The 26,263-nt window shown below is 50.6% G+C and overlaps 2 protein-coding genes across 2 annotated transcripts; both read right to left on the bottom strand.

Moving 5' to 3' along the window:
- Positions 1-8,606: 8,606 nt before the first annotated feature.
- Positions 8,607-10,172, bottom strand: LOC309682070 (uncharacterized protein; the record flags this gene model as incomplete). The annotated part of the gene is made up of 1 exon (XM_082496088.1): positions 8,607-10,172. One exon carries the CDS (start codon positions 10,170-10,172, stop codon positions 8,607-8,609), a length of 1,566 nt encoding a protein of 521 aa, XP_082352214.1.
- Positions 10,173-13,831: 3,659 nt separating this feature from the next.
- Positions 13,832-15,685, bottom strand: LOC309682068 (uncharacterized protein; the record flags this gene model as incomplete). Its single annotated transcript, XM_082496086.1, has 1 exon — positions 13,832-15,685. The coding sequence occupies one exon, from the start codon at positions 15,683-15,685 to the stop codon at positions 13,832-13,834; it is 1,854 nt and encodes a 617-aa protein (XP_082352212.1).
- Between the last annotated feature and the right edge of the window lie 10,578 nt (positions 15,686-26,263).

Genomic DNA, 26,263 nt, shown 5'->3' with positions numbered 1-26,263 from the left:
GATTATCGCAGGGCTGTGTAACGGAGGAGGAGATGCGCCGTGAGCTGCCAGTTTATGCTGCACCAGCAAGAGGCATCTTGGCAAGGGTCTGAGAAACTCGCAGCCTCCAGGAGCCCTGGCGCAGGCGGTGAATTTACAGCCAGGGCTGGTGGTATTAAAGCCTTGGCAAAATACGCTTTCAAAGCCAGGCGCTCAAAATGAAGAGATCCCTGTGCCTTCCTCCCTCCTTGTGTCTCTGTCCCCTCCGTGCCCCGTGGACCCTTGGCTGGCCAGTGCCCCATTTCCTGAGGCACAAGGAAAATCCTCCATGCGCATCTAAACCCCCTTCTGAGGAGAGCTGAGATTTCAAGGAGGCAGAAGGCGTCCAGGATGCAGCCAGCTGAGCTGAAGGCTCTTCACGCTACTCCTTCCTCTCACAGCTTAAATTTGCCTTCTCAGTTCTTTCCTATATTCCTTCAAGGACAGTTTAATACTTTCAGCTCCTGAAGATTTCTATTTTCTAAAGGAGTAAAGGAGTAAAGGAATCAGGCTCGTAAGTGCAATTAAAATTCCCAGCTTAAACCCAAGGTTCCTTACGAAAGACAAGCCTGCCATCTCCCATTCATTCCCAAATCCCATTCTTTACTTTTTTTCATTTCCAGTTTGTCCTTTGGAAACTAAGAATCCTGAGCACTGAAGTAATCCAAATATATCTACGTGTGATAAGAACAATTAATTTCGCTTCTTAGCATAGACAGCCTTGAGATCAATTTTGGTAGCGCAAAATTGCCCCGACCACCAAGGCAAGAACTTGGCTCTCAATAATCCCAGCACCTGCGGACAGACCTGTCTTTGTAGGAGCATATCTCAGCTCAGCTCAGCAAATTTTCGTAGGAATGAAATATTAGCGGTGTAGCAGCAACTTACCTTGGCTGTGAAGGCTCTGAAGGAGTGGAGCTGAGTGAATGATGTGCTCTCCCATCCCAGAACTTTTATACGGTTCCTAACTCTCTTCCTGAAAATGCAATAAACCCCTGGGGAAAAATGACCAAAGTATTTACAAAACAGCCACACCTCTAATTACCCACCACCTTCAAAAGCTTATTCAACCCGGTTTCTTTGATTGACTTGTCATACAGTAGATTGTCTTCCTTGTGTTACACAGCTTTAATTGCCACCCTGCCCCACGCAGGTTGTAATGCACGAAGAGTGAAAACCGTGTGGGTGGCTTGACTGTCTCACCGTCATGCCAGGATGAGTTTTATATTGCAAAATGGATGGCAAAGGTGGCGCTTTTTGGGGTTTCCATCCTACTGAAACCTCTCACCCAAAGTCTGGTAGGGAGGAGGAGTCACCATGCCCGGTCACCTCTAGCTGCTCTTGGCAGGACCGGGGTCTCACGCAGCGGATAAGAGCCACCGCTATCAGGTCCCTGCCATAAAACAATAGGAAGTTTTTAGAAAGTCCTCATCACGTGTCCTCTGAACGCATCTTCAAAGTTTTCTTCACCCCGTAAGGCAGATGCCAGAGGCTTAGCAGCTGAGGGTCCCCTCTTGACCTCCTCTCTCTGTCTGTCTCATTCCCCAGAGCAATAAAACCAGGATAATGAAGCCTGTGGCCACTGTGGCGGACTCTGAGAGCTGCGACTGGAAAGTGACCGGTCCAAGTCAGGTAGCGGTACAGGCCGCTTTTGGAAGTCTTGGCTTATACCTGTGAACACCCCAAAAATGTAGTGTGGTTTCTCGAGCTGTGTCCATCTACTCCACATCTGATTTTAGTTATTTCACTGACATTGGCATAGTTACCACTAATTTGCATTGCTGACATTTTTCCCGGCCAATACCAAATCTTTTAAAATTTCTGTTTTTCTAATATTTTAATTTAATTTTTTTTTTTTAATTGCCTGCCTCCGAAGCAGCCATTGTCCGTGGTGGGAAATGCGTGCCTACAGAAGCCGCTTGGGCAAACCTTGCCTTCATGAGTAAGCTGTGAGTAAAGGGCTAGCTCAGAGACCGGGTACCCGAGCTCACCGTGCACCTCGAGCTCACCCAGCTCTTCCCTGGGGTGGGACGGCTGCACCCTGGGCTCAACGCAGCGGAGTCCCACGAGCCCAAGGTGCTCACTGACCCCGCTGCAATCAGCCATGCAACCATGGCTTCGCAACAGCCCCGGTTTCTCCTTTTCCTTCCCATCAGCAGCGTGGCCAGGCAATCTCAGCAGGGCTCGCTCTGTTTTTTTTTTTTTTTTTTTTTTTTTTGACTCATTTTGTGCCTTGACTCCCTCTGCAAACATGGGAGTCACAAAGTTTTGCTGGGCAGAGATCGTCTGAACATCTGAAGCGGAGGGGTGGCTCCCACCCCGCTATCTCTAAAACAATTTCTTTAGTTTCTATCCAGAGGCGCCAATTAGCGACTTTCATCGAGGAGCCAGGTTTGTGTTTACCGTTCAGCCTGCCTGCTTACAAACAGCCGCAGCAGAGGGGCCATGGCTTCTGCAAGCACCCACACGCTCGTGGACGAAGAGTCCTGCGCTATCACAGTTCCTCGGCCACGAGGGATGACTCGTTCCTCCCCTCGTTGCACAACGAGCCGGGAGGAAATCTACATGTGCAAATGAGCATGGGTATATAAAAAATCCATCCTCGTACTGGAGGTGAGCTATGGCCGCTCTGGCATGGTGAGACCAGTGGTGGGACGCAGCCCCAGCCCCTCGTGTTCAAGCTCTGGATGCAAGAGCATCCTCCTCCTCCCGTGGGTCTATTATATTATTATTTAATCTAGCTTGCTTAACATCCAACCTTGTGGAGTGTTTTTTGATATAATTCTCAAAAGAACCAGCCAGGTGGGATAGTGATTAAGCCACGTACTTTTAAAGTGTTTTCTATTTTCTTTTTTTTTGGGGGGGAGGTGGGGGGCAGGGACTGAAATGTTGGGATGGTTTTTTTGGTCAGTTAGTTGAACAGACAAGAAGTGTTTGAATATTCCGGACTCTAACCACTTTTCTGCAAATCTCTTGGAAGTCGTTTGAGCTTTCTGAGTTGTTTTGCTACTGCTGATGTTATCAGGGGAAGTAGGGAAAATAAGAGAAATCAGTAAAGGAGTGGTAGATTTTAGAAATATAAGTAGGTGCAAATAAATGATAACGCTGTTTAATTTTAGAATGGAATTTAATATAGCTGGTGACAAAACCTTGTGTAATGTTCCTTGCACCGCAGATCTCCAGTCGTACAATATTTTGGAAGGTAGCCATTGTGGCACCAAACACGGGGCTAGAGCTCAGAGTTTTTTTTTTATTTTTTGTAAGATGTAGTGTTTTACAAACAAAAAGTTTTCTGGATTTTTATTGAGCTGAAAGGGTCAAAATCCCCACAGGTGGGTGAAAGCAGGAATGGTAAAAAATATTTTACAGTGTAGTTTTATGCCCTTTTATCCCCTTTTTAAATGGGCACAGACCTATGGGTGTTGTTTCCCTTCATTACCAATATTTGGAGGAGTCAAAAAACCCCAGAGAACAGTCCCCAAACACTAAATATTTAGCAAATACCATGTAACAACCTTCACAGGATGCTCAAGCCTGCCCCGCACTGTCCCACTGGCGCAGCACAGAGGAACCATCTTCTCCCTGTGCTTGATTTAGGGCCTGATCCTATCAAAAAATGTCATGAAACAGGTTACTGCGAAGGAGCAAATGAACTCGGAGTTGCCTCATGCCGCTGGTGCAAGCATAAGGGTTACGTGCTCCAGCTTACAACATCACCTGCAATCTCTCTGGGGCAGGAGCCTGGCGTGTCATTGTTTCCAGGTAAACAACCTTTCACTCCCAAGGTCACGCTGTAAATAATAATCAGTCGGAAATCACCTGGGAGTTTTGCATATCTCCTTAACGAAGCTCGCAGGGTCTGGCCTGCGTGCCCATGCAGAGGGTCTCGGCAGGTCCACCTGATGGGAACAGTATGGGGGAAGCTCTGACTTCAGCAAGAGCAAAATCAGGAACCTTCTCTTGCTGTTGCAAAAGATGTATTTTAATTCTACTAAAATAAATATTACATTTGAGTATGGTTGTAAAACATATAGCAAAAATGTTGGAAGATAAATCTTGTGTTGTGAAGTAGACTCCTTGAGTATGTATTGAGTGAAGGAGCCAGAAATGAAAGAAATCGTTCAGATACTGGAATTTCCCACACACTATGAGGTTTTATTTTCCAACCCATGAGCAAAAGGAGATGGAGAGAAGAATCTTTCCGCGGCACCAAAGCACAAATCCTCTTTCCCAGCGGTGCTCACTGCAGCACTACTCACACAGCCCAAGGCCAGGAATGCGAAGCTCCCTGGCCATAACAACACATCCTGGGCACTTTTCCTTGAGCAAGGGGGGGCTGCTGGGTCAGTCACTTCTTCTGGCTGGGGGGCCAGTGGCTGGTCTGCTTGTTCTGCTGAGCCTCCACGGTGGGGACAACCACGGGACATTTCTGCTGCATGGCCTGGAAGGACCCACCACCTCCGGAGCTGAGCTCTGCACCTGAGCATCCCCCCATGCCATAGCCCAATCCTCCGCTATAGGAGCCTGACCCACCACTGCCCCCATATGTTGTTAAGGCCTTTTCTCTCGGTGACGCATCGTATCCGTATCCGGAGCCTCCTCCCTCAGTGATGCCCAATTTCCCACTGTGGCAGCTGGATACTCCACCACCCCCAGAGCTCTCAATGACATCCTCACTACCGCACCCTATTCCGCTCCCAGTGCCATAGACTGGGACTGTCCCCCCTGCAATGCCCCAGCGAGAAGTTCCCCTGCTATCATCACTGCTTATTGCAACAGATCCCTCACCGCCACATCTGTACCCCCCTTCAATGCTGTAGGTGGAGGATCTTGGCAAGGGCTGGCAGAACGAAGGTCCCCGGCTGCAGCTGTACATGACCGAGCCCTCCCCACCACAGAAGAAGGAACCATGTCCCTGGAGGGTTGGGAAGCCCCCACCACTACTGCAGTGTCCTCTGTGGTGTGAGGAGATCTCATCGCTGTAGCCCCTGTTCCGCCGGGTGCATCTCCTCCGGAGGCAGTGATAAATCTGAAAGAGGAAAAAAAACCAAACCCAAACCTGCATCATTTTGCTTCATTTTTGCACCATGGCAGGTGGGGAGGTTTCAGGCAGTGTGGTCAGAAAAGCTTTGCCAGGACCTGAGGCAGTGCCAGTGCCTTGCTGTTCTTCAAATGCAAGAGTATTTTGACTCTTACTGACATAGCTTTTCTCTTTCTTATCTCCAGGTTGTATTTCCAGAGAACCAAAATATGAAATATATTCTTTTAACATCTAATACCTGCCATGGTTTTCCCCACTCATCTTCATGACCGTAACCTCAGAGATGTAAAAATAGCAAGGATTACCCTTGCTTCTGTTTTTAAACTGTTGCAAGAGCGGTGGATCAAAATTTCCATGCACGACGATGTTGCTGGCTGTATTACTGCCATCGTTGCGTAGCATCCCCAAAGGTCTTTTACATAAGGTAATTGGCACAGCTGTAGTGGTGTGTAACCATTATGAAGTACAGCATAGGCTTGTTCTTAAAGAATATAAAAAACACATCCCACGCGTTGCAAACACGTTCAAAACTGCAAAGACAATGCAATCATCATATGCTGGTCCTGCTATGGATGCATCTGGGTTTTTAGCATCCTCAGCCCTATGGCTTCCAGTCCAATGACCTGACTTCACCTTGCTTCTGTTCTGCACCATAGCAAGAAACCGTACAGATGCCGAGAACTTTGCTATGGATGCTGAGGCAGCGCGGGTACTGCTGCAAGCACATGTCAAAATCTCAAATGAAGCTATCACCCATGAATATGAAGTAATAAAGTCTCAGGAAAGAGCAGACTTACCCGCCTCAGCCATTGGAAACACATTTAGAAGATAAAAGTCGACTGAATGAGGAGCTTTAACAGACAGGAACTTTTATATGGTGTTTAGCATATATGGGAAATGAGACACCCTAAGGAATGGCAAGGATTTATTTATCAAACTCTGATTCCAGTGTTTGCTTTGACTCATGACATCTGATCAATATCTTTCCTTCACACTGCTTGTTGCATTGCATGCGGCAGTAATTGCTACTTCTGCTTAATGATCCTATTCCTGTGCTCCTGCCCTGAGCTATGGAGGACCGCTTTGGCCCCTAGCGAGGTGGCACCGCTGGGGGAGACTGGGAGAGGTGGGTGGAATCGTGGGCATAGGGAAATGCTGAGCAAGAGGATTAGCGAGTGTGTGGCAGAGGGTGGTGGGGACCAGGTCCTGGTCAGGGAGGCTGCGGTTCGTCAGTGTGGCAGTGCTTGTGGCTTGGGGCATCACTGTCAGAGTGGGTGTCATCAGTGGGTAGCCGGGAGAGGGGAAAGCAAGTGCTCAGAAAGCATCTGGTGGCCACAGAGCACCTTGATCCCTCCAGCATCTCACTGGTGGCTCCAGTGGGAGATTTTCTGAGGAAGACATTTGCATCCAAACCAGAAGCTTGTCAAAAAAAGTGAAGCGCCCAGCTTGGGTATTTTTCAAGGGTGCTAGAGATGCTCTGAGACAGTTTAGGGGCCATGGAGAGAATTGCGGGGGTGTGAATGTCCTAACACTTAAACCCACTGCTGCTGGATAACTCCTCTAATGAAGGATTATGACTCCAAATAGCTGCCTTCTGCATTTTCATACGCTGTGTCCTTCCTCTGGCTTGAAAAGAGCACCAATGATAGAATCACAGAATGGTTTGGGTTGGAAGCGACCTTAAAGACCATCTCCTTCCAGGCCCCCTGCCATGGGCAGGGACACCTCCCACTAGACCAGGTTGCTCAAAGCCTCATCCAGCCTGAAAAGTTCCTCTCCAGCTTTCTTGTAGGCCCCCTTCAGATACTGGAAAGCTGCTATAAAGCTTCCGCGGAGCCTTCTCTTCTCCAGGCTGACCCCCCAACCTCTCCCAGCGTGTCCTCACAGCAGAGGGGCTCCAGCCCTCTCAGCATCTCCGGGGCCTCCTCTGGCCCCGCTCCAACAGCTCCATGTCTCTCCTGTGCTGAGGCCCCCGAGCTGGAGGCAGCACTGCGGGGGGGTCTCCCCAGAGCAGAGCGCATCAGAGGGGCACAATCCCTCCCTCACCCTGCTGGCCACGCTGCTGGGGATGCAGCCCGGGGTGCTGGGGCCTCGCTGGGCTCCAGCGCACGGTGCCGGCCCGTGATGAGCTTCTCATCCACTAAACCCCCACGTCCTTCTCCTCAGGACTGCTTCCATCCATTCTCCACCCAGCCTGTACTTGTACCAAACACCAGGGACTCCAGGGATACTGATTCAGAGGGCTGCAGGGAATATGTGTTGTGGCCATGCTGGTAGTGTTGTCCAGCATGATGTCCGTGCTGCGGTTTGTGGTGCTCCAGCTTGGCCCCGCAGCACGGCTCTTGCAGGCTGGACTAGGTCTGCTCAGCTCTGAGCAATTCTGCCACGGGGATGATGAGTCTCGGCTTTGGCAAAAGGCCACGTCTACCGGGCAGAAAGCAGCACACAGGGGTGGTGGTGTTGCCCGCGGCATTTCAAAACAGATTTCAAAAGGTTGGACCAGGAGGGATTGAGGCCTGGAGGTGTGATTTGGAGGGTGTTGAGCTGCCTGAGGGACTTGCTGCTGGTTTTATTTCCTTCTGCCTGGCCCAGGGCTGATTTGGCTGACTCAGCATGCAAGGCTTACCCTCTAGGTAGAGATGCCCTGAGGTTTGCAAAGCTGGGATGGAAGGGGGATGATGGCAGGGACGTGGACATTGGCATGGTGTTATTGGCCACCCTGGGCAGCAACAGCTGCTATTGACGGTTGGCTGCAATCACTGCTCTTAAGGACTGAGACTGATGGGCTTGGCCATGTCTCCCGGCAGCGCTGCCCTCTCCACACACATGGTCATTGGGTTCTGGTACCTCAGAGGACTTAGAAACCACGACTGAGCAACCTGGTCTAGTGAGAGGTGTCCCTGCCTATGGCAGGGGTTTGGAACTCAATGGTCTTCAAGGTCCCTTCCAACCCAAACCATTCTATGATTCTATGATTCTGTGACGGGGATGGCTGCACTGGGCACAGCTCCCAACCCCAAAGGGATGTTGGGAGCTGTGGGTGCTTGACGTTTTAGGCTCTGTTGTTACTCTGTCATGGAGCCCAGGGGGGGAAATGAAGGTTCAAACTCTCCGGGCGTATAAACTGGATGGCTTTAGAGTTGCATCTACAGCAATGCGCTATTGAACACATCACCTTCTTTACACAGACGAGGAGTGAAATGTCTCATCAGATAGATTTCCACCTTCCAACAGCATAAGATGATGGTTGACAATACAAGAAAAAAACAAACTCCAAAAAAAAGGCAGCTTTGACATACTATTACATTTATTAGATATAAAAAGTGCTCTTTCGAAAAGCAGCAGAGCCTTATCAAAGACATCCCAACACCAGCAGCAGGGCACAAGGCTGTTAATCCTGGAATTCTCAGCACAGGGATGCAACATCCAGGGAAGAGAAGAGGACATGCTGTGAAGAAACAGGCTAACAGACCTAGGTCTGGAGGGAAAAAGGTGACAGGGCAGAGGCAGGGCTGTTCTTGATGAGAACTGGGGCCGGCTGAGGCTGTTACTTCTGGTGGCTGGGGGGCCAGTGGCAGGCCTGCTTGGTCTGGTGGGACTCTATGGGGGGAATGACAATGGGGCATTTCTGTTGCATGGACTGGCAGGAGCCTCCGCTGCCGCCTCCAGAGCTGATGATGATTGCATGGCCCGAGGAACCACCACTGCCACCACTGGATCCTCCACTGCAGTATCCAGAGGATCCCCCGCTACCTCCACCACCGATGATGATCTTGCTTCCTGAAGACCCACCACTGGATCCCCCACCGCAGCATCCAGATGAGCCACCTCCTCCACCACCGGAGCTAATAATGATCTTCTGGCCAGATCCCGCACTGCCACCGCCATATCCTCCTCCCATGCCGTAGCCTGAGGAGCCCCCACTGCAGCACCCGGAGGATCCTCCACTGCTTCCACCTCCCATGATGCTCTTTGATCCTGAAGACCCACCACCGTATCCTCCTCCCATGCCATAGTTTGAAGATCCCCCACTGCAACATCCAGATGAGCCACCTCCTCCACCACCGGAGCTAATAATGGTCTTCTGGCCAGATCCCCCACTGCCACCACCATATCCTCCTCCCATGCCATAGCCTGAGGATCCTCCACTGCAACATCCAGAAGATACTCCACTGCTTCCACCTCCAATTATGATCTTTGATCCTGAAGACCCACCACTGGATCCCCCACTGCAGCATCCGGAGGATCCTCCACTGCTTCCACCTCCCATGATGCTCTTTAATCCTGAAGACCCACCGCTGGATCCTCCTCCCATGCCATAGCTGGATCCTCCACTGCAGCATCCAGAGGAACCCCCACTACTTCCACCTCCAATGATGATCTTGCCTCCTGAAGACCCACCGCTGGATCCCCCACTGCAGCATCCGGAGGATCCTCCACTGCTTCCGCCTCCGATGATGCTCTTTAATCCTGAAGACCCACCGCTGGATCCTCCTCCCATGCCATAGCTGGATCCTCCACTGCAGCATCCAGAGGAACCTCCACTACCTCCACCTACAATTATAATCTTGCCTCCTGAAGATCCGCCACTGGATCCTCCACTGCAGCATCCAGATGATCCTCCGCTACCTCCACCTCCCATGATGCTCTTTGATCCTGAAGACCCACCACTGGATCCTCCTCCCATGCCATAGCTGGATCCTCCACTGCAGCATCCAGAGGAACCCCCACTACTTCCACCTCCAGTGATGATCTTGCCTCCTGAAGACCCACCACTGGATCCCCCACCGCAGCATCCAGATGAGCCACCTCCTCCACCACCGGAGCTAATAATGATCTTCTGGCCAGAGCCCCCAATGCCACCACCGTACCCCCCTCCCATGCCGTAGCCTGAGGAGCCTCCACTGCAGCAGGTTCCACCTCCTCCACCACCAGAGCTGACAATGATCTTGCCAGAGACCCCGCTGCCTGAGCCTGATCCCCCGCAGCAGGAGGAGCCCTGTGACTGGTAGCCAGAGGAGCTTCCCCCGTGGCCACAGCAGCCCCCACTGTGGCATCCACTGGTCTGGGAGGACGTTTCATGGCAGCCTCCGGAGGATTGTCTTGAGCACATCTTTGAGCAGTGACCCTGAAAAAAACAGTGCTGTCAGAAAGGAGCTGCTTGGACATGCTGCTGGACCTTCACAGCAAACCACAAATGGAGTAGTACCCAGGAAATACCACATCTGCCCCATCTTCTGCAGTCCTACCAGAATGGCAGCTTCATAAACTCCCTCACCCTTCTTAGCAAGAAAGACCTGCAATGAAAATCTCCCAGGGACCGGTCTGCAAATCACAACAGTTACAGAAAAACTCTGCATGCAGGAAGATCGCGAGCACTTCTAGAGATGTGTACACAGGCTCTGACATGCTCAGAGCCGACAGTCTAAAAGCTTTAATCCCACTGTAGTTCCATCTGTATGGATAGACTGCTAAAACTCACAGCAGTTGAAAATTCAGCCATATTTCTGTGCCCTGAGAATATCAGCTACAACTCCCTTCTGTAAGGAAGGCAGTCCTGTTCGCACACCAAATTGGTTTTCCGAGAACCCTGTCCGGTGTCAAGCCGGCGTGCTTCCCCCCTTCAAAGCATGCTCAAAGACCAACTGGTGGAGCGACCTCTCTGCACAGGGATTCAAGAAGTTTCCGTATCAACGGGCTTACCTTCAGTGCAACTGGAAATGCTTGCAAGGCTCGTTGGCAGGTGAATGAGGAGCCTTGGGATAGGTAAGCTTTTATATTCTGTGCATTGTGCTCCTAAGGGAAGTGAGACACCCTAAGGAATGCTGATAGATTTATTTACCAAGCCTGGCTTTAGCTACCTCCTTCTTTGACTCACTTGCAGCAGCGGATAGGTGATACGAAGGAGATGTATCAATTATGTTCTGCATCGCTGTTGCTAATTCTACTTAATGATTCATTTCCGGGAGTCTTGTTCTGAAGTGTTGGGGGCAAACAGCTTCTGGGGGTCTATTTTGGGTGGTCCTCAACCCACTTCTGCTGGACTTCAGCTTCTCGGGTACTCAGCAGAGAGTGGAGATGGAGCAGATGCTAAGGGATGGAGGATGGAGCTGGTTGGGGCTAGAGCACGATGGAAGGACAAGGGTAAAGGATGCTCTGGAGCAGAATCCCAGGGAGTTTTCAGGGGAAAGAGGGTTTCTTCAAGGACTGGTGAGATGGGGAGCCGCAGGGGGAGCAGGAGTATGTCCAACCCACTGGGAAGGCAACCATGTGCTCAACAGGCCAGAGATACCACCTCTGATGGGGCAGTGCACCACTTTGGAGCACCTCAGCCCAGATCCATTTCAGAAAGCCCTGTGAGGGTGGCAGACACACGAGGGACTTTTCCCCTCACCCTTTTGGGAGCCCACGGTGGCCGCTGCTGTTGGATTGAGCAGAGAAGTCTGTGCTCCAGCTTTCCAGGAGTCCTGGTCACCAGACCGCAGCGGGCAAAGTCTTGAAGTCTTTCTATTTTCAACATGCATTTGAAGGCCATCAAGACTCTACCCTCGAACTCTAGGACATTAAACATTTCCTCTGTCTCAGCGGGATCTATTTTCTGAGGGTCCTACTTTGCTGGTCGGCCCACCCACACCTGCACCTGGGGAGACATCTGGGTATTGTGCTTGTTGGGGAATGACAGTTTGTCAGCACAGTTATCACAGAGCTGGCTGCTGTGTTTCGCAGCAGCTTCATCCTGTCACTGCGTCACGCATGCTTGGAGGCTGACAACAGCATCCACCCTCGTGGAAGATTGAGTAGAGGAAAGCATAATTGGGGGGTTTTAGCCCAGAGGATGAATGACAGCAGCAGCAGGCTGCCCAGCCCTGTCACGATGAACATAATTTTGAGCATGCACGCAACTCCGTTGGTATGGGGACCGGACAATCAGCACCAGGAACATGGGTGCAGGGGGCTTTGGTCTCTCTCCAGTGGCCTAAGCTCCACTCTCGTTGCCAAAAGGAAATCTAAGGTCTCACTGCCATTCTGGCTCTCACCCGTGAAGTGTGGGCGTTGTCGCACTGAGCATCGCAACACCTTGATCCCTTCTGTGAATTTAACCTGTAGGGACTTGCACAAAGGGGCACCCAGGATTTGCAGCTGAGCAGGACCCAGGGTGCGAGGGAAAGCTGTGGAGGCTTTGGGCAGGGGTGGTGAGATGTGCTCCTGCAAGCGCTGGTGTGTGGAAACCACAAGGCCGGACCCTGCAGGGAGTGGAAACACTGGACCTGTAGCACAGACACACGTGGGGTACTTGCCACACATGGGGGAAGAGTGTGGCTGGGACCAGAGCTGCTGGAGGGGATGGCGTTGCCACAACTGCCTCAGGTTAAAGAGCAGCTTTAATACCTATGTTGAGTAAAGGCAAAGGTGGATGCAAAAGTCTTCAGTTGAGGCTGCTCCAAATTTGGGCCACTCTGCCTGTTTTCTGATGCTCTGTCTGGGCCCTTTTCTGCCCTGCAGTCCAGTCAGGCCCAGATGGGCTGGCAGGACACATTATCTTTCAGTCTCATCACTGCAAACACCTTAGTGGATGGTGCCTTGGCGTGCCTTGCTATGAGAGGGAGAAAACCTTGGCCAGATCCTACAATCCCAGCAGCTTCCTTCATGCACAACAATGCTAACATTGACAGCATGGGACATGATGAAGATACTGCTGGTGTGAGCAGAGTTCTCCAATTTTTCTGCAAAGGGATAAGCCGGCCAGTTATGATCCCTCAAGCATTTGCACGGCTGATGATCCCTTTCATTCCTAATTTTGTTTCTTGCCTACCAGTTATGTGTGCCAGATGGACAAAAAACTCACTTAGCTTAAAATTTACTGAGATGCTGAAACTTTTGGAGATGCTGCTGGACCTTCACAGCAAACCACAAATGCAGCAGTACCCAGGAAATACCCCATCTACCCCATCTTCTGCAGTCCTACCAGAATGGCAGCTTCATAAACTCCCTCACCCCTTCTTAGACAGCAGGAAAGACCTGCAGTGAAAATCTCCCAGGGACCGGTCTGCAAATCACAACAGTTACAGAAAAACTCTGTGTGCAGGAATATCGTGAGCACTTCTGAATGCAAGACTGTAATGACACCTGTCCCAAGGAGGACTTGCTGCTGACTTCAGCACAAATGCTACTGAATATTTCCTACCATGATTAACGGGTTTCTTGTGATAAGAGAGATGGAGTATGTAAAAACCCAACTCTATTTCAATGGATGCTGCTGTGTGCACAGGAAACCCTTGCAGTGAAACCCAGAGCTCGTGGTCTGCTTCCTTCTCTGGGAAGGGGAAACCTTTCCCCTTCTCTGGGAAGGGGAAACCTCTTTCCCAGGTTAAAGTTGCAGCCTTGGTGGACGTTATTTGCAAGAGGGACAATGATCAACTACTTAAACAACAAAGTTTCTCTTAAGCAAGATCTGTTAATAACCGTCTGCTCCAGCACTGCAGGCTGAAAAAGATTTCACCACTGAATGCATTTGATTCATTATTCACTTTTTGAAAGTAAACAGGTGACTGACAAAAGATAAAAGCAACCTCGAACAACCAGTTCTTTCTGTACACAGTAATCTTTATTTGCCTTCATATGGATGGGTGAGAAGAACCATCTGGGAGATCAAAGCACAAGGATGCAGCATCGAGGGAAGACAAGGGAAGAGGACACGCTGGGAGGAAGCAGGCAAATTTGGAGGACAGAGGCAGGGCTGTTCTTGATGAGAACTGGGGCCGGCTGAGGCTGTTACTTCTGGTGGCTGGGGGGCCAGTGGCAGGCCTGCTTGGTCTGGTGGGACTCGATGGGGGGAATGACAATGGGGCATTTCTGTTGCATGGACTGGCAGGAGCCTCCGCTGCCGCCTCCAGAGCTGATGATGATTGCATGGCCCGAGGAACCACCACTGCCACCACTGGATCCTCCACTGCAGCATCCAGAGGATCCCCCGCTACCTCCACCACCGATGATGATCTTGCTTCCTGAAGACCCACCACTGGATCCCCCACCGCAGCATCCAGATGAGCCACCTCCTCCACCACCGGAGCTAATAATGATCTTCTGGCCAGATCCCCCACTGCCACCACCGTATCCTCCTCCCATGCCGTAGCCTGAGGAGCCCCCACTGCAGCACCCGGAGGATCCTCCACTGCTTCCACCTCCCATGATGCTCTTTGATCCTGAAGACCCACCACCAGAACCTCCTCCCATGCCATAACTGGATCCTCCACTGCAGCACCCAGAAGATCCTCCACTGCTTCCACCTCCCATGATGCTCTTTGATCCTGAAGACCCACCGCTGGATCCTCCTCCCATACCATAGCTGGATCCTCCACTGCAGCATCCAGAGGAACCTCCACTACCTCCACCTACAATTATAATCTTGCCTCCTGAAGACCCACCACTGGATCCCCCACTGCAGCATCCGGAGGAACCCCCGCTACCTCCACCTCCCATGATGCTCTTTGATCCTGAAGACCCACCACTGGATCCTCCTCCCATGCCGTAGCTGGATCCTCCACTGCAGCATCCAGAGGAACCTCCACTACCTCCACCTACAATTATAATCTTGCCTCCTGAAGACCCACCACTGGATCCCCCACTGCAGCATCCGGAGGAACCCCCGCTACCTCCACCTCCCATGATGCTCTTTGATCCTGAAGACCCACCACTGGATCCTCCTCCCATGCCGTAGCTGGATCCTCCACTGCAGCATCCAGAGGAACCTCCACTACCTCCACCTACAATTATAATCTTGCCTCCTGAAGATCCACCACTGGATCCCCCACTGCAGCATCCAGAGGAACCTCCACTACCTCCACCTCCCATGATGCTCTTTGATCCTGAAGACCCACCACCGGAACCTCCTCCCATGCCATAACTGGATCCTCCACTGCAGCACCCAGAAGATCCTCCACTGCTTCCACCTCCCATGATGCTCTTTGATCCTGAAGACCCACCGCTGGATCCTCCTCCCATGCCATAGCTGGATCCTCCACTGCAGCATCCAGAGGAACCTCCACTACCTCCACCTACAATTATAATCTTGCCTCCTGAAGACCCACCACTGGATCCCCCACTGCAGCATCCGGAGGAACCCCCGCTACCTCCACCTCCCATGATGCTCTTTGATCCTGAAGACCCACCACTGGATCCTCCTCCCATGCCGTAGCTGGATCCTCCACTGCAGCATCCAGAGGAACCTCCACTACCTCCACCTCCCATGATGCTCTTTGATCCTGAAGACCCACCGCTGGATCCTCCTCCCATACCATAACTGGATCCTCCACTGCAGCATCCGGAGGATCCCCCGCTACTTCCACCACCAATGATGATCTTGCCTCCTGAAGACCCACCACTGGATCCCCCACTGCAGCATCCAGATGAGCCACCTCCTCCACCACTGGAGCTAATAATGATCTTCTGGCCAGAGCCCCCACTGCCCCCACCGTAGCTGCCCGAGCCTGATCCCCCACAGCAGGAGGAGCCCTGTGACTGGTAGCCGGAAGAGCTGCCTCCGTGGCCGCAGCATCCCCCACTGTGGCATCCGCTGGACTGAGAGGACGTTTCATGGCAGCCTCCGGAGGATTGTCTGGAGCACATGTTTGAGCAGTGACCCTGCAAGAAAGAGCATGGTTTTTATTCAAGAGCAGCCACTGTTGTCATGGGAGTTTCCCCCAGGCAGAAGGACCCGTGCCCGGCCCAACCACGCTGGCGGACAGTCTCCAGAACTAAAGAACTTCCTTTCCTCTGAGCACTTAGTGCTCCACGGATCCCAGCCACGCTTAGAGCCTTTTGCTAACAGGAGATCACCAGATTGCAACAGTTAATCAACCCATCATTTAAAGGCTTTTATCCCATAGCTGTTCCATCTCTGTCCCTACACTTGATGAAACGCATGACTTTCAGCAGCACAGGATGGTCCTACTTCTGGTGACATCCACAGGAGATTTAAATTCAGCAGAGCAACCTTCCTGCCCTTCAAGCCACCACCCATCAGGCGTGCTTTACCAACGCATTTACGTCTTGCAAGCGTGAAAGTAAGAGAAGAATCGGTCCCTTTAGCAGAAATGGACTTACCCTTCTTGGCTCCAACAACGCGTACTGCAGAGCAAAGCTGAGCGAATGAAGCACTGCGGGATCTGGCGACTTTTATACCGTTTTTATTTTTCCCGAGTGGGAAGTGAGGCATCCAAAGGAATGGTGATAAGTTTATTTACTAAACAAACTGTCCTCCTTCAGCCCACTTGTCCTGACTCATGGAAGCCGATCAATGCCTCCTTAGTGCATCACTTCCTAGGCTGTCTGCAGTTTGGCTGCAGGTATCACATGTGAGCTCAGCTCCCGCTGTTGACTTTCAAGGTAGGATTGTGGGACTCCAGCTAACACCCTCCACTCGAGCTAGGCGACGCTGCTGGGGTTGTGACCGACAGCAGAAGGGGCTGTGGAGGCTCGTGTTTAATGCATGCTACAGACCATGGAGATGTCCAGGGGAACGGATGGGGCTGCACTGGGCAGGACTCCTGTTGCTGGGGCAGCAAAGGAATCTCATGTGCCTGAACTTCCCCACTACATCACGATTTTTGTTTGAGTGCACCACTATGGACAGTACAGAGGTCAGGCAGGTTTTACTCTGCCTCTGGGAGGAGGGGTGATGCCTATTTTAGAAAGGAGTTGGAAGTGCTGCAGGTAGAGGGTACCAGATCCAGCATCCAGCCTGTTTATCAGCATCTTGATGGATATTCACCAAAAGGATGAATTCACAGAATCATAGAATCACAGAATGGTTTAGGTTGGAAGGGACCTTGAAGATCATCAAGTTCCAAACCCCCTGCCCTGGGCAGGGGCACCTCCCACCAGCCCAGGTTGCTCCAAGCCCCGTCCAACCTGGCCTTGAACACCTCCAGGGATGGAGCTTCCACAACTTCTCTGAGCAACCTGGGCCAGTGCCTCACCACCCTCAAAGTGAAAAGTTTGTTACTAATATCTAATCTAAATCTCCCCTCTTCCTGTTTGAGGCCATTCCCCCTCATCCTATCACTCCACGCCCTTGTAAAAAGTCCTTCCTCAGCTCTCCTGGAGCCCCTTTAGGTACTGGAAGGCCGCAATAAGGTATCCCCAGAGCCTTCTCTTCTCCAGGCTGAACAACCCCAACTCTCTCAGCCTGCCAGTTCACCCCAGTTTGGGAGATGGCTCTGGTGTTTCTGAAGAAGGAGCAAGAGCTGAGGATGCCCTGTGCCCCTGCTGTCCCCCTGAGAGCCTCTGAAACTTGGCTGCTCGCTTTCTTGGTCCTGGGCCATTTCTGGGTGCAAGGACGTTCAATGGCAATGCTCCCACCTCCTTGAAGTGGGACCCCAAGCTTTCTTTTAGCACCGTGCAGGCAATGGCAGTGTTTATGCAGTCCCCGGTCTGTGATGTTTTAGCACCCAGTGACTTTCCATAATAAAATCCCATGCAACTCAGCTGTTCCAGTGGCAGCACTGGCTGGAGGAGCGTGTCCGGACACGTTTTGAGAATGCGTGCATCCCTGGGGTCGCCAAGGAGGAGAGGACAGAGGGTAGAGGGACAGGTAAACGTGAAGCTCTTTTAACTTGCTATAGGTGTGGGTCACTCCTGTCTCTTCTGGGACACTTCCAGGCGTCTGTCATCTGCCTCATGGAGAATAGTTCAGGCAGAGAAGGTTTATTTTCCTTTCCCTGCTAATTGCTGGAATATACCACATCAAAGAAATCACTTCCCACAGGGAAACTCCCTGGGAAGACTCATGCCTGGAGCTGTGTTTTATTCCTTGTGGGAATGAGGAGATCCCTAGTTACTCCAGGCTTAGCAACCTTAGCTTGGAAGGGGATTTCCGAAGTCCTGTCCCTGCTGCTGGCTCCACTAGGGGATCAGAGCTGGAGTAAGCGTTGGAGATACCCCTCATTTCTCTTCCACAGCTGCTTGCAATCCTTTGTACTAGACTTTTTGCATCTTTTCTCTCCTAACTCATCTAAAACTTTCTTAGGCCTTGCATGACATTTTGATGAGGTGGAGAGACTGCAATGTTTAACTTTGGGGTACCTTACCCTATGGGCAAAAGTCAGGGTTGTGAGTAGCAACAGACATTAAAAGATGACCTAGGAATATTTAGTGAATCTAGCATCTCTTTTACACGTCGTTTTTTAATGCACATGAGTTCTGGAGGTTTATTAGAACAGCATCAGCTCAGAATAAAAACGTAGTAATGGAAATACTGCAACCGTTGTGGTGTAAAGCAAAATCCAACCACTCACACTGAAGCTCTCTAGAACTGCAAGTTTTATTGTCTTGTGCAAGCACTAGAAAGTTGAGGCAGATAACAGACATATGAAACAACCCTGGCTAGGAGTTACTGATACACACCACCAGAGGTTCTGGTCAACTGGAGAGCTGAACAGAAAAATCCCAAAGAAAGAAGAGAAAGGAATAATGTAAATATTCTTAAATTTAATAGATAAAGAAATGTGAGGCATGTTTGTATCTTGGGCTTTCTTGATCTGAGAGTTCCTTCTGCAGACACTACTTGTGTTTAGTCTGTGGTGGCCAGGAGATTTTCTGGGTCTGCTGTTGAATGGGCAGACCTTGAGAACCGGACGAACCACCTCCACCGCCGCCTCCTCCAGAACAGGATGATCCCTGGCTCTGGTGGCCTGAGCCACCTCCTCCAATGATGCAGATGGGACCTTGGCTCTGGTGGCCTGAACCACCTCCACCTCCTCCACCACCACCACCTCCACCAATGCAGATGGGACCTTGACCCTGGTGGCCAGACCCACCACCTCCTCCACCGCCACCTCCACCAATGCAGATCGGACCTTGGCTCTGGTGGCCTGAACCACCTCCTCCACCACCACCACCTCCACCAATGCAGATGGGTCCTTGTCCCTGGTGGCCGGACCCACCTCCTCCTCCACCACCACCTCCACCAATGCAGATTGGACCTTGGCTCTGGTGGCCTGAACCACCTCCTCCACCACCACCACCTCCACCAATGCAGATGGGACCTTGTCCCTGGTGGCCTGAACCACCACCTCCCCCTCCACCTCCACCAATGCAGATGGGGCCTTGACCCTGGTGGCCTGAACCACCTCCACCACCTCCACTTCCTCCACCAATACAGATGGGACCTTGGCTTTGATGACTTGAGCCACCACCTCCTCCTCCTCCACCACCACCACTGATGCAGATGGGCCCTTGGCTCTGGTGGCCTGAACCACCTCCACCACCTCCACCACCACCACCACCGCTTCCTCCACCAATAATGCAGATGGAGCCTTGGCTCTGGTGGCCTGAACCACCTCCACCTCCTCCTCCCATGCTACCTCCTCCCATGCTACCACCTCCAATGCAGATGGGGCCTTGGCTCTGGTGTCCTGAACCACCTCCACCTCCTCCTCCCATGCTACCTCCTCCCATGCTACCACCTCCAATGCAGATGGGGCCTTGGCTCTGGTGGCCTGAACCACCTCCACCTCCTCCTCCCATGCTACCACCTCCAATGCAGATGGGGCCTTGACTTTGGTGGCCTGAACCACCACTGCCTCCACCACCACCTCCTCCTCCTCCAATAATGCAGATGGGTCCTTGTCCCTGGTGGCCTGACCCACCACCTCCTCCTCCACATCCGCCGCCGCCACTGATGGATCCTAGGCTTTGGTGGCCTCCTCCTCCTCCTCCAAGAGAGGATGATGATATGTGGGTCTGGTAAATAGCACCACCACCGCTGCTGCCACCGCCTCCTCCTCCTCCTCCTCCATGGCAGGACGATCCTTGGGTCTGGTATCCTATAGATCCTCCTCCACCACCCCCGTGGCAGGATCCTCCTCCACCACCCCCGTGGCATGAACCTCCTCCACCACCACTGCCATGGCATCCACCAGAATGCTCAGAGATGCCTTGTCCGTCGCCCTTCTGCTGGTGGGAACCCATCGTCCCAGGTGTCAGAGAGTCCTCCAAGAGAAAGAAAAAATAGGCCTTAGAAAAGCTGGGGGAGGAAAGCTTGTGTTCCCGTGCCTCCCAAATCCCTTCTAAAGGCAGGCTGATCTAAGAAAATGTCTTCTGTTCCCTTTGTGCCCCCCATCCACCTCTGACAGCTAATGCAAAAAGGTATTGTCAACCTCAGGAATGTATTTAAATTAATTTAAATAACATTAAAGTAATTTAAATTAAAATGATTACTAGGAAGGACCTGTGAATTTTTCAGCTCATTCCGTATCTCTTGATCAGGTCTTCTACAGGACCTCCTCTATCCAGATATAACTGATCTTTTATTTCTAGGGCAGGTGCAACCATAATCATTCCTTAATGATTCCTTCTTGCAGCAAGTTGTCAGAGCTGCATGCCTCTTCAAGAGGTGTACAAGGCCATGGTACACCAGAATTACCCTTATCCAAATGTGGTTTGGGAATTTTGCAAGGGCTGTAATGCTCGGGGATAGGTATTAATATTCCATGTCATATAAGAAACAAAAGAACATGGGTCATCATTTGCATAACAGTAATTTCATTACACTTTGAAATTCTTCAATCTCGGTTTCAGAAGACCACAGAGACTGTTTTATTTCTTCTTAAAAATCAGAAGAAAGAGGAACAGCCAGTGGAAAAGATATCAGCGATGCAAAAAAAGCCAAACAAACAAACCCAAAAAGGCAGCTGCACAAAACTTCACTGGAATGCTCTTGGTCACCACTTGCAAGGGCTCGATGGGTGCCTGTACCCAAGGCTGAAACCTTGCTGTGAGGTTTGAGCACTTGTTTGGCACTTAACCTCCCCCCCGCCAGCCTACATGCTTTTCTGCTGGCAGTAGGAATTTATTATTCCTCTGACAGGAAAGTGACAGCTCTACTAATGAAAAGAATCTACAAGTCAGCGGGCTGAGGTGTCCAAACCTGCCAGAGGAGAAAATGGTTCCTCCGAGAAAAAAAAGGTGGTCAAAAGAGAAATCTTTCCAATTTAGACAAAAGGCTGGAAAACGAGAATAGACACCCATTTTGTATTTCAGTTCCTTTGTTTCCCACTCTTTGCAAAGTACCTGCAAAACCTCTTTTTCCTGCCCATTTTCTTAAGATTTACATTCCAAGAGTATTTAAGACCTGCCTGTATACAGCGGTACCACATGGTGTTGGGCCCAGAGAAGTCAAAAGGGTTCCAAAGACCATATTTGCTCTGTCCCAGCTCTCCCCCTTTCCCGTGTTATTAAGTAATCCCAAAGACGGAATCATTAGGAAAAAAAATAAGACTGTAAATAAAGAGGAAGTTTTGGACTATGAGACCAAAAAAGCCGTATTTACTCCCACCTTTTCCAGTTTAGCATTCCAGGGCTAATCAGCCAATTTAGCTTTCATCAGTAGCATGAAATATCTTACCGTGTCCCACGGCACGAACCAGCAGAAAGGAGTCAAATGGAGTGAGGAAACGGTGTGTGTGAGAACTTTTATATAGTGCCTAGTCCTCCTCTTGGAAAGAAACAATCATTGATTTATTTATCAGCCAAACCCAACCACAACTACCCACCCACTTGGCACAATCTTGGGATTGTAACTTCTGATTGATATCTCCCTTCCACCACCTCTTTTGTTTTCGGCTATATTAAAGTCATTGGATGGCTCCACCTACTACAAGCAGTGTGAAGAAATGGGGAAAGGCAGGCATGCTCTCGGATGTTCAGAAAAAACAAGGAATTTGCTTTCACATCCCCCCTACAGAGGGGTCCAAAAGCCCAGAAAGGAAATGTGAGGGAGGGAAGAGGAATTTTTGTCTTTACAGACATAGATAATTTATGTCTCATTCTAGAAAATGGTTCTGAACACCCAGACGTGGCTCTGGCATGTCATTATACTGTGTTGTAACTGGCGGACTGATAGGAGCGTATTATGTTTCTAATGACACCCACATTATTGCGAGGGGGTGTAGGGACACATCGAACTCTGGTCCAGTGAGTTTAAGCTCTCCAAAAGACAACACATGCCTATAGAGCCGGAGGCTCAAGTGATGCAAATCTGGGAGGCTCCAGGTGATTTACAGCCTTGGAGGGTTTGACCTACAGAGAAATGGAGGAAAGAAACCCAAACAGCCAAAGAAGCAGCGAAGAGGTCTTCATGTAGGCTTGCAGTCTTGTAAGAGCACCTGAGTTAGGATTGTTTGTGTTTTTAACCACGCTGGCCTGCAGAGACCTAAACACGAGAGCAGAGGGGCTGGTTCTCCTCCCTGACAGTTATGGCAGTGAGCTGGCAGCGCTGCGAGAGCACGGCCACCATATCCCGTCACATCATGGGAGTCATCCACAGCCAGCAGAGGCACTGGAAGAACTGTCTTTGCCCTCAGGGTGGTGGACCGTCATGACTTCATTGGTACTTCCCAGTGTTTTTGCTTAGACTGTGCCTGACATAGCCAGGGGACACGGCCAGCTTACATAATTTTAGCTTTAAAGAAAGTCCAAAAGCTGCTTCATTGCTGTGTTTGCTGGTAGTTATGTACACAATAGCAGTGAGAGATGCTCAGATGCTCTGGGCATTGACTGTGTTGTCATAGGCAGAGTGAACACGACCGAAAAAGACCAGTTTTGAAAAAACAATCAGGCCAACACTGGGAATTTTATATCCAGTGGGGAGATAAATAAGCAACAGGCTCTCTTTATACCTCTCAGGAGCACATAAGAACAGGGAAAGCCCTTCTTGCTGAGAGAGTATCATTTATTGCAGGCTGCGCACAGTACTTCGCTACATTTACTCATGGGTTAAGAGATAAAAGGGGTCACCTTTGCCATTCCCCTCTTGTAGCACCTCATTGTGTAAGGGCTGCTGAGGAACTCACTCTGGAAATACAGTTTGCTCACACTTTTCATGTCTTTCTTCTGCCAAACTGGAATTATTACAAACAGCAGCAGCAAGTTCCTCCAATAAAACCCTCCAGCTCCAGGCAAGCTTTTAAGTGGCAGTGCTGGAAGGATCTTTCACTCAGATATAGCTGATTGAAGCAACCATAGCTTGCTTTATTATTTCAGAGCTACACTTCATGACAGAGAGCCGTAGGCTGTGCCACCCGTAGTCTCCGCTAAGTGCTTCCTTCCTTGCTTTGCCCATGTGCCTTTCTTGCCCTGGAGCCTGAGACCTGCTCAGCCTTATCTCATCTTTGCACTCCTGTCTCTCAGGTGATGCTCCAACAGCAGTGCCAGTCATACAATACATTCCTTCCAATCCCACTCTCTTGGGAGGAAGGAGGCATCACCAGTGGTGGTGGGGGACAAGGGACCCTTTCCCCAGCATGTAGTGCTCTGTCAAAGGGTACCATCTGAAAGGGCTCCAGGATAGCTGGGGAGGGACTCTCGGTCAGGGAGGGGAGTGATAGGACGAGGGCGAACAGTTTGACACTGAGAGAGGGGAGATTGAGATGAGATGTGAGGAAGAAATTCTTCCCTGTGCGGGTGGTGAGCCCCTGGTGCAGGTTGCCCTGAGAAGCTGTGGCTGCCCCATCCCTGGAGGTGTTCAAGGCCGGGTTGGATGGGGCTTGGAGCAACCTGGGCTGGTGGGAGGTGTCCCTGCCCAGGGCAGGGGGATTGGATTAGATGGTTTTAAGGCCCCTTCCAACCCAAACGATTCTATCATAGAATCATAGAATGGTTTAGGTTGGAAAGGACCTTGAAGATCATCAAGTTCCACACCCTCCGCCATAGGCAGGGACACCTCCCACTAGACCAGGTTGCCCAAGGCCACGTCCAGCGGGACAGCTGCAGGGTTTCGCCTGTAAGAGGCCCCAAAAGGTATTTCCACTGTCTATTAGAAAAAACTTATAATCAGCCAGCCTGAGCTTTCACAGTTGAAAAACATGCAATTTGCAAAGCCATATACTGGGTAAAAACCAAGAACTCTTAAATATTCATATCACTAGTGTTTTTGCTCTTTCTTTATCCCAACAAGGAGACAGACAGTAATTGTACGATGTGTAAAATAAGGGAATTAGACAGGGATGGCAACCTTGTCCAGGAAGAAGGGAGAATGACTGAGGCAAAATGTCCCCCTATAATTACTGGTTTTTATAAAAGGCTTGCCCAAAACACAGTTCATTGCTGCCAGTCAAGAGGAGCCCAGCAGATACCTCAGTACCCGGTGTCCATTGTGTAGCCCTCAAGTGATCCCGCACAAGGCAGTCATGCACACCCGGCTGCGAGAGTATGTGGATAAGTGTCCAAGTGGATAAAGCCAAATAAAGTTAAATTAAAAAAAAAAATAAAAAAAATCACTTCCCCTTCCTGCCAGGTCTTTCAGTGAGTTTTAGTGCAACATTTCCTACAACACAACTCCCATGTTTACATATAGAACGACCCAGCTGAGCCCATACAACTCCTAATGTGGTGGAGACACAGTCACAGGTAACTTCAAAGCCCCTCTGTGGTGTGCCTGGACCGGGGAGGTAAGTAGGGCAGGGAAGATAGATGTCAAGGGATTCACTGTTTGTCTGAAAACCAAATTAAGGGCTGTGGTTGTAGCATATACTTAGCATATCTAGAACAGCTTGTTTATCTCTGCTATTAAGATCAAGGGCAGTCAGGATGCAGTAGTAAGAGGTTTAGCATGTTCTGGCACATAAAAGATGAGTCCTAGGATTTTAGGTACGTGTGCTGGGGAGCGGGGCATAGCAAAGCTTCGTTTGTTTGCTCTAAATGAGGGTTGTTCGCTTGGCTGGAGAGGTCAGAGGAAGACAGAGGTGCTGCCACTTTATTAAAGGACTCATTGCAAGCAGCAAACCAGTAGTATTTTCAAACTGTTAAGACACAGTAAGAAAATCAGAATTTGACACCATATTCCTGAGATTCAACAGCGAAGTTGAATCTCCTATTAACTGAAACAAGCTCAGCTCGCATTAACTGAAATTAGCTTTGCAGCCAGTCTCAGTCCCGGCTGAGCTAACTGACGTCTTTCGTCTGCTAATTATAAAAGTGTTTTGCTTCCAACCAACTGCTCCTTCCCACTACTGAAGGTCCCTTCTCCCAGGGCTATAAATGGCAGTTTCGGTACCAAAGACTGATATCGGAGAAAGCAGAATTATGGCCCCCATTTTATGCACAGGGGCGAGTGATTTGGGAAAGTCTCAAACCTGGGGCTTAACCCAGAGCTTTGAAATCTCAGCCTAATGCCTCATGCCCAGATAAAAGCCCTCCATAATGAAGGAAAATCACCCTGCAGAGGCAGAGCTCCCCAGCAGTTGGGGGTCAGAGCTCTCTTTTCTTTAAGCGATCTCATGCAGAGACCCCCAAAGAACACTGAGTATTTTTATTCCCCGTGAAGCACGGTTTGTAGCTACCAAAGCCGTAGCAGCAGGGTGGAGTATAATTGCCACAGAGGCATACGTGTTCTCATGATGTGTTTGCTCGATACCTCCTGATTATATCCTCTGCGTGGGTTATGAAAGAGGTGTGATCCTCACATCCGTCCTGAGTGTAGGAGAGGGCCACGCTTTTGCTGTACGACAGATAGCAGCCGGGCTGGGTGTCGGTGCGACCCAGGCACGCGGGAGATCTAGCCAGTTTCTGAAACCCTCAGATTATTTTCTGTTTGATTCTCTATTCCAGCTGGGCATTTTGCACATCACAGGCTGGTGGGTATGGATGGGGAGGTAAAGGCAATGTGGCTGGTGGGATGGAGGATCACCTTCTGTTCCTTGATGTAAGCCATCTCTCCCTAAGGCTTCAGTTTCTCCCCCACCAGGTTAATAAGGCAAAATATTTAATGAAATGGACTAGTGCACAAAACACCCGTGATGTCCAGCATCCCCATATGACATACATCAGGGCACTGTGGGACACCTGTGCTAGTGAGGTGGGCACAGAGGTGGGCAACTCTCAGGGCTAGGGGAGCATGACGTCCCCCTTGTGCCCTCATCTGCTCTGAGCCGTTAGGGACACGGCTCAGCAGTCCTTGAGAACAGCAGTGGTCCCTGAGGAAAGTTCAGAACAGCTTTATCTCCTCATCAGCTAAATGCCACCAAAGCAAGACCAACCCACTCTCCCCCCAGCAGGCAGCGTGCCCTTGCTGCCAGATGACCTGGCGATGCAAGGTTTGCTGCTGGGCATGATGGACACCTAGACGCAGGTGCAACCTTGTGTCATCGGCGGCGGCCAGGATTGATGCCATGCTTTGTTCGGTGGTGGTCCCTGCTCTGGTGCAGC

Source organism: Vanellus vanellus (genome assembly GCF_965231255.1).
Source record: "Vanellus vanellus genome assembly, chromosome: 27".
Classification (NCBI taxonomy): domain Eukaryota; kingdom Metazoa; phylum Chordata; class Aves; order Charadriiformes; family Charadriidae; genus Vanellus; species Vanellus vanellus.
This window is presented reverse-complemented; position numbering and strand designations above follow the sequence as displayed.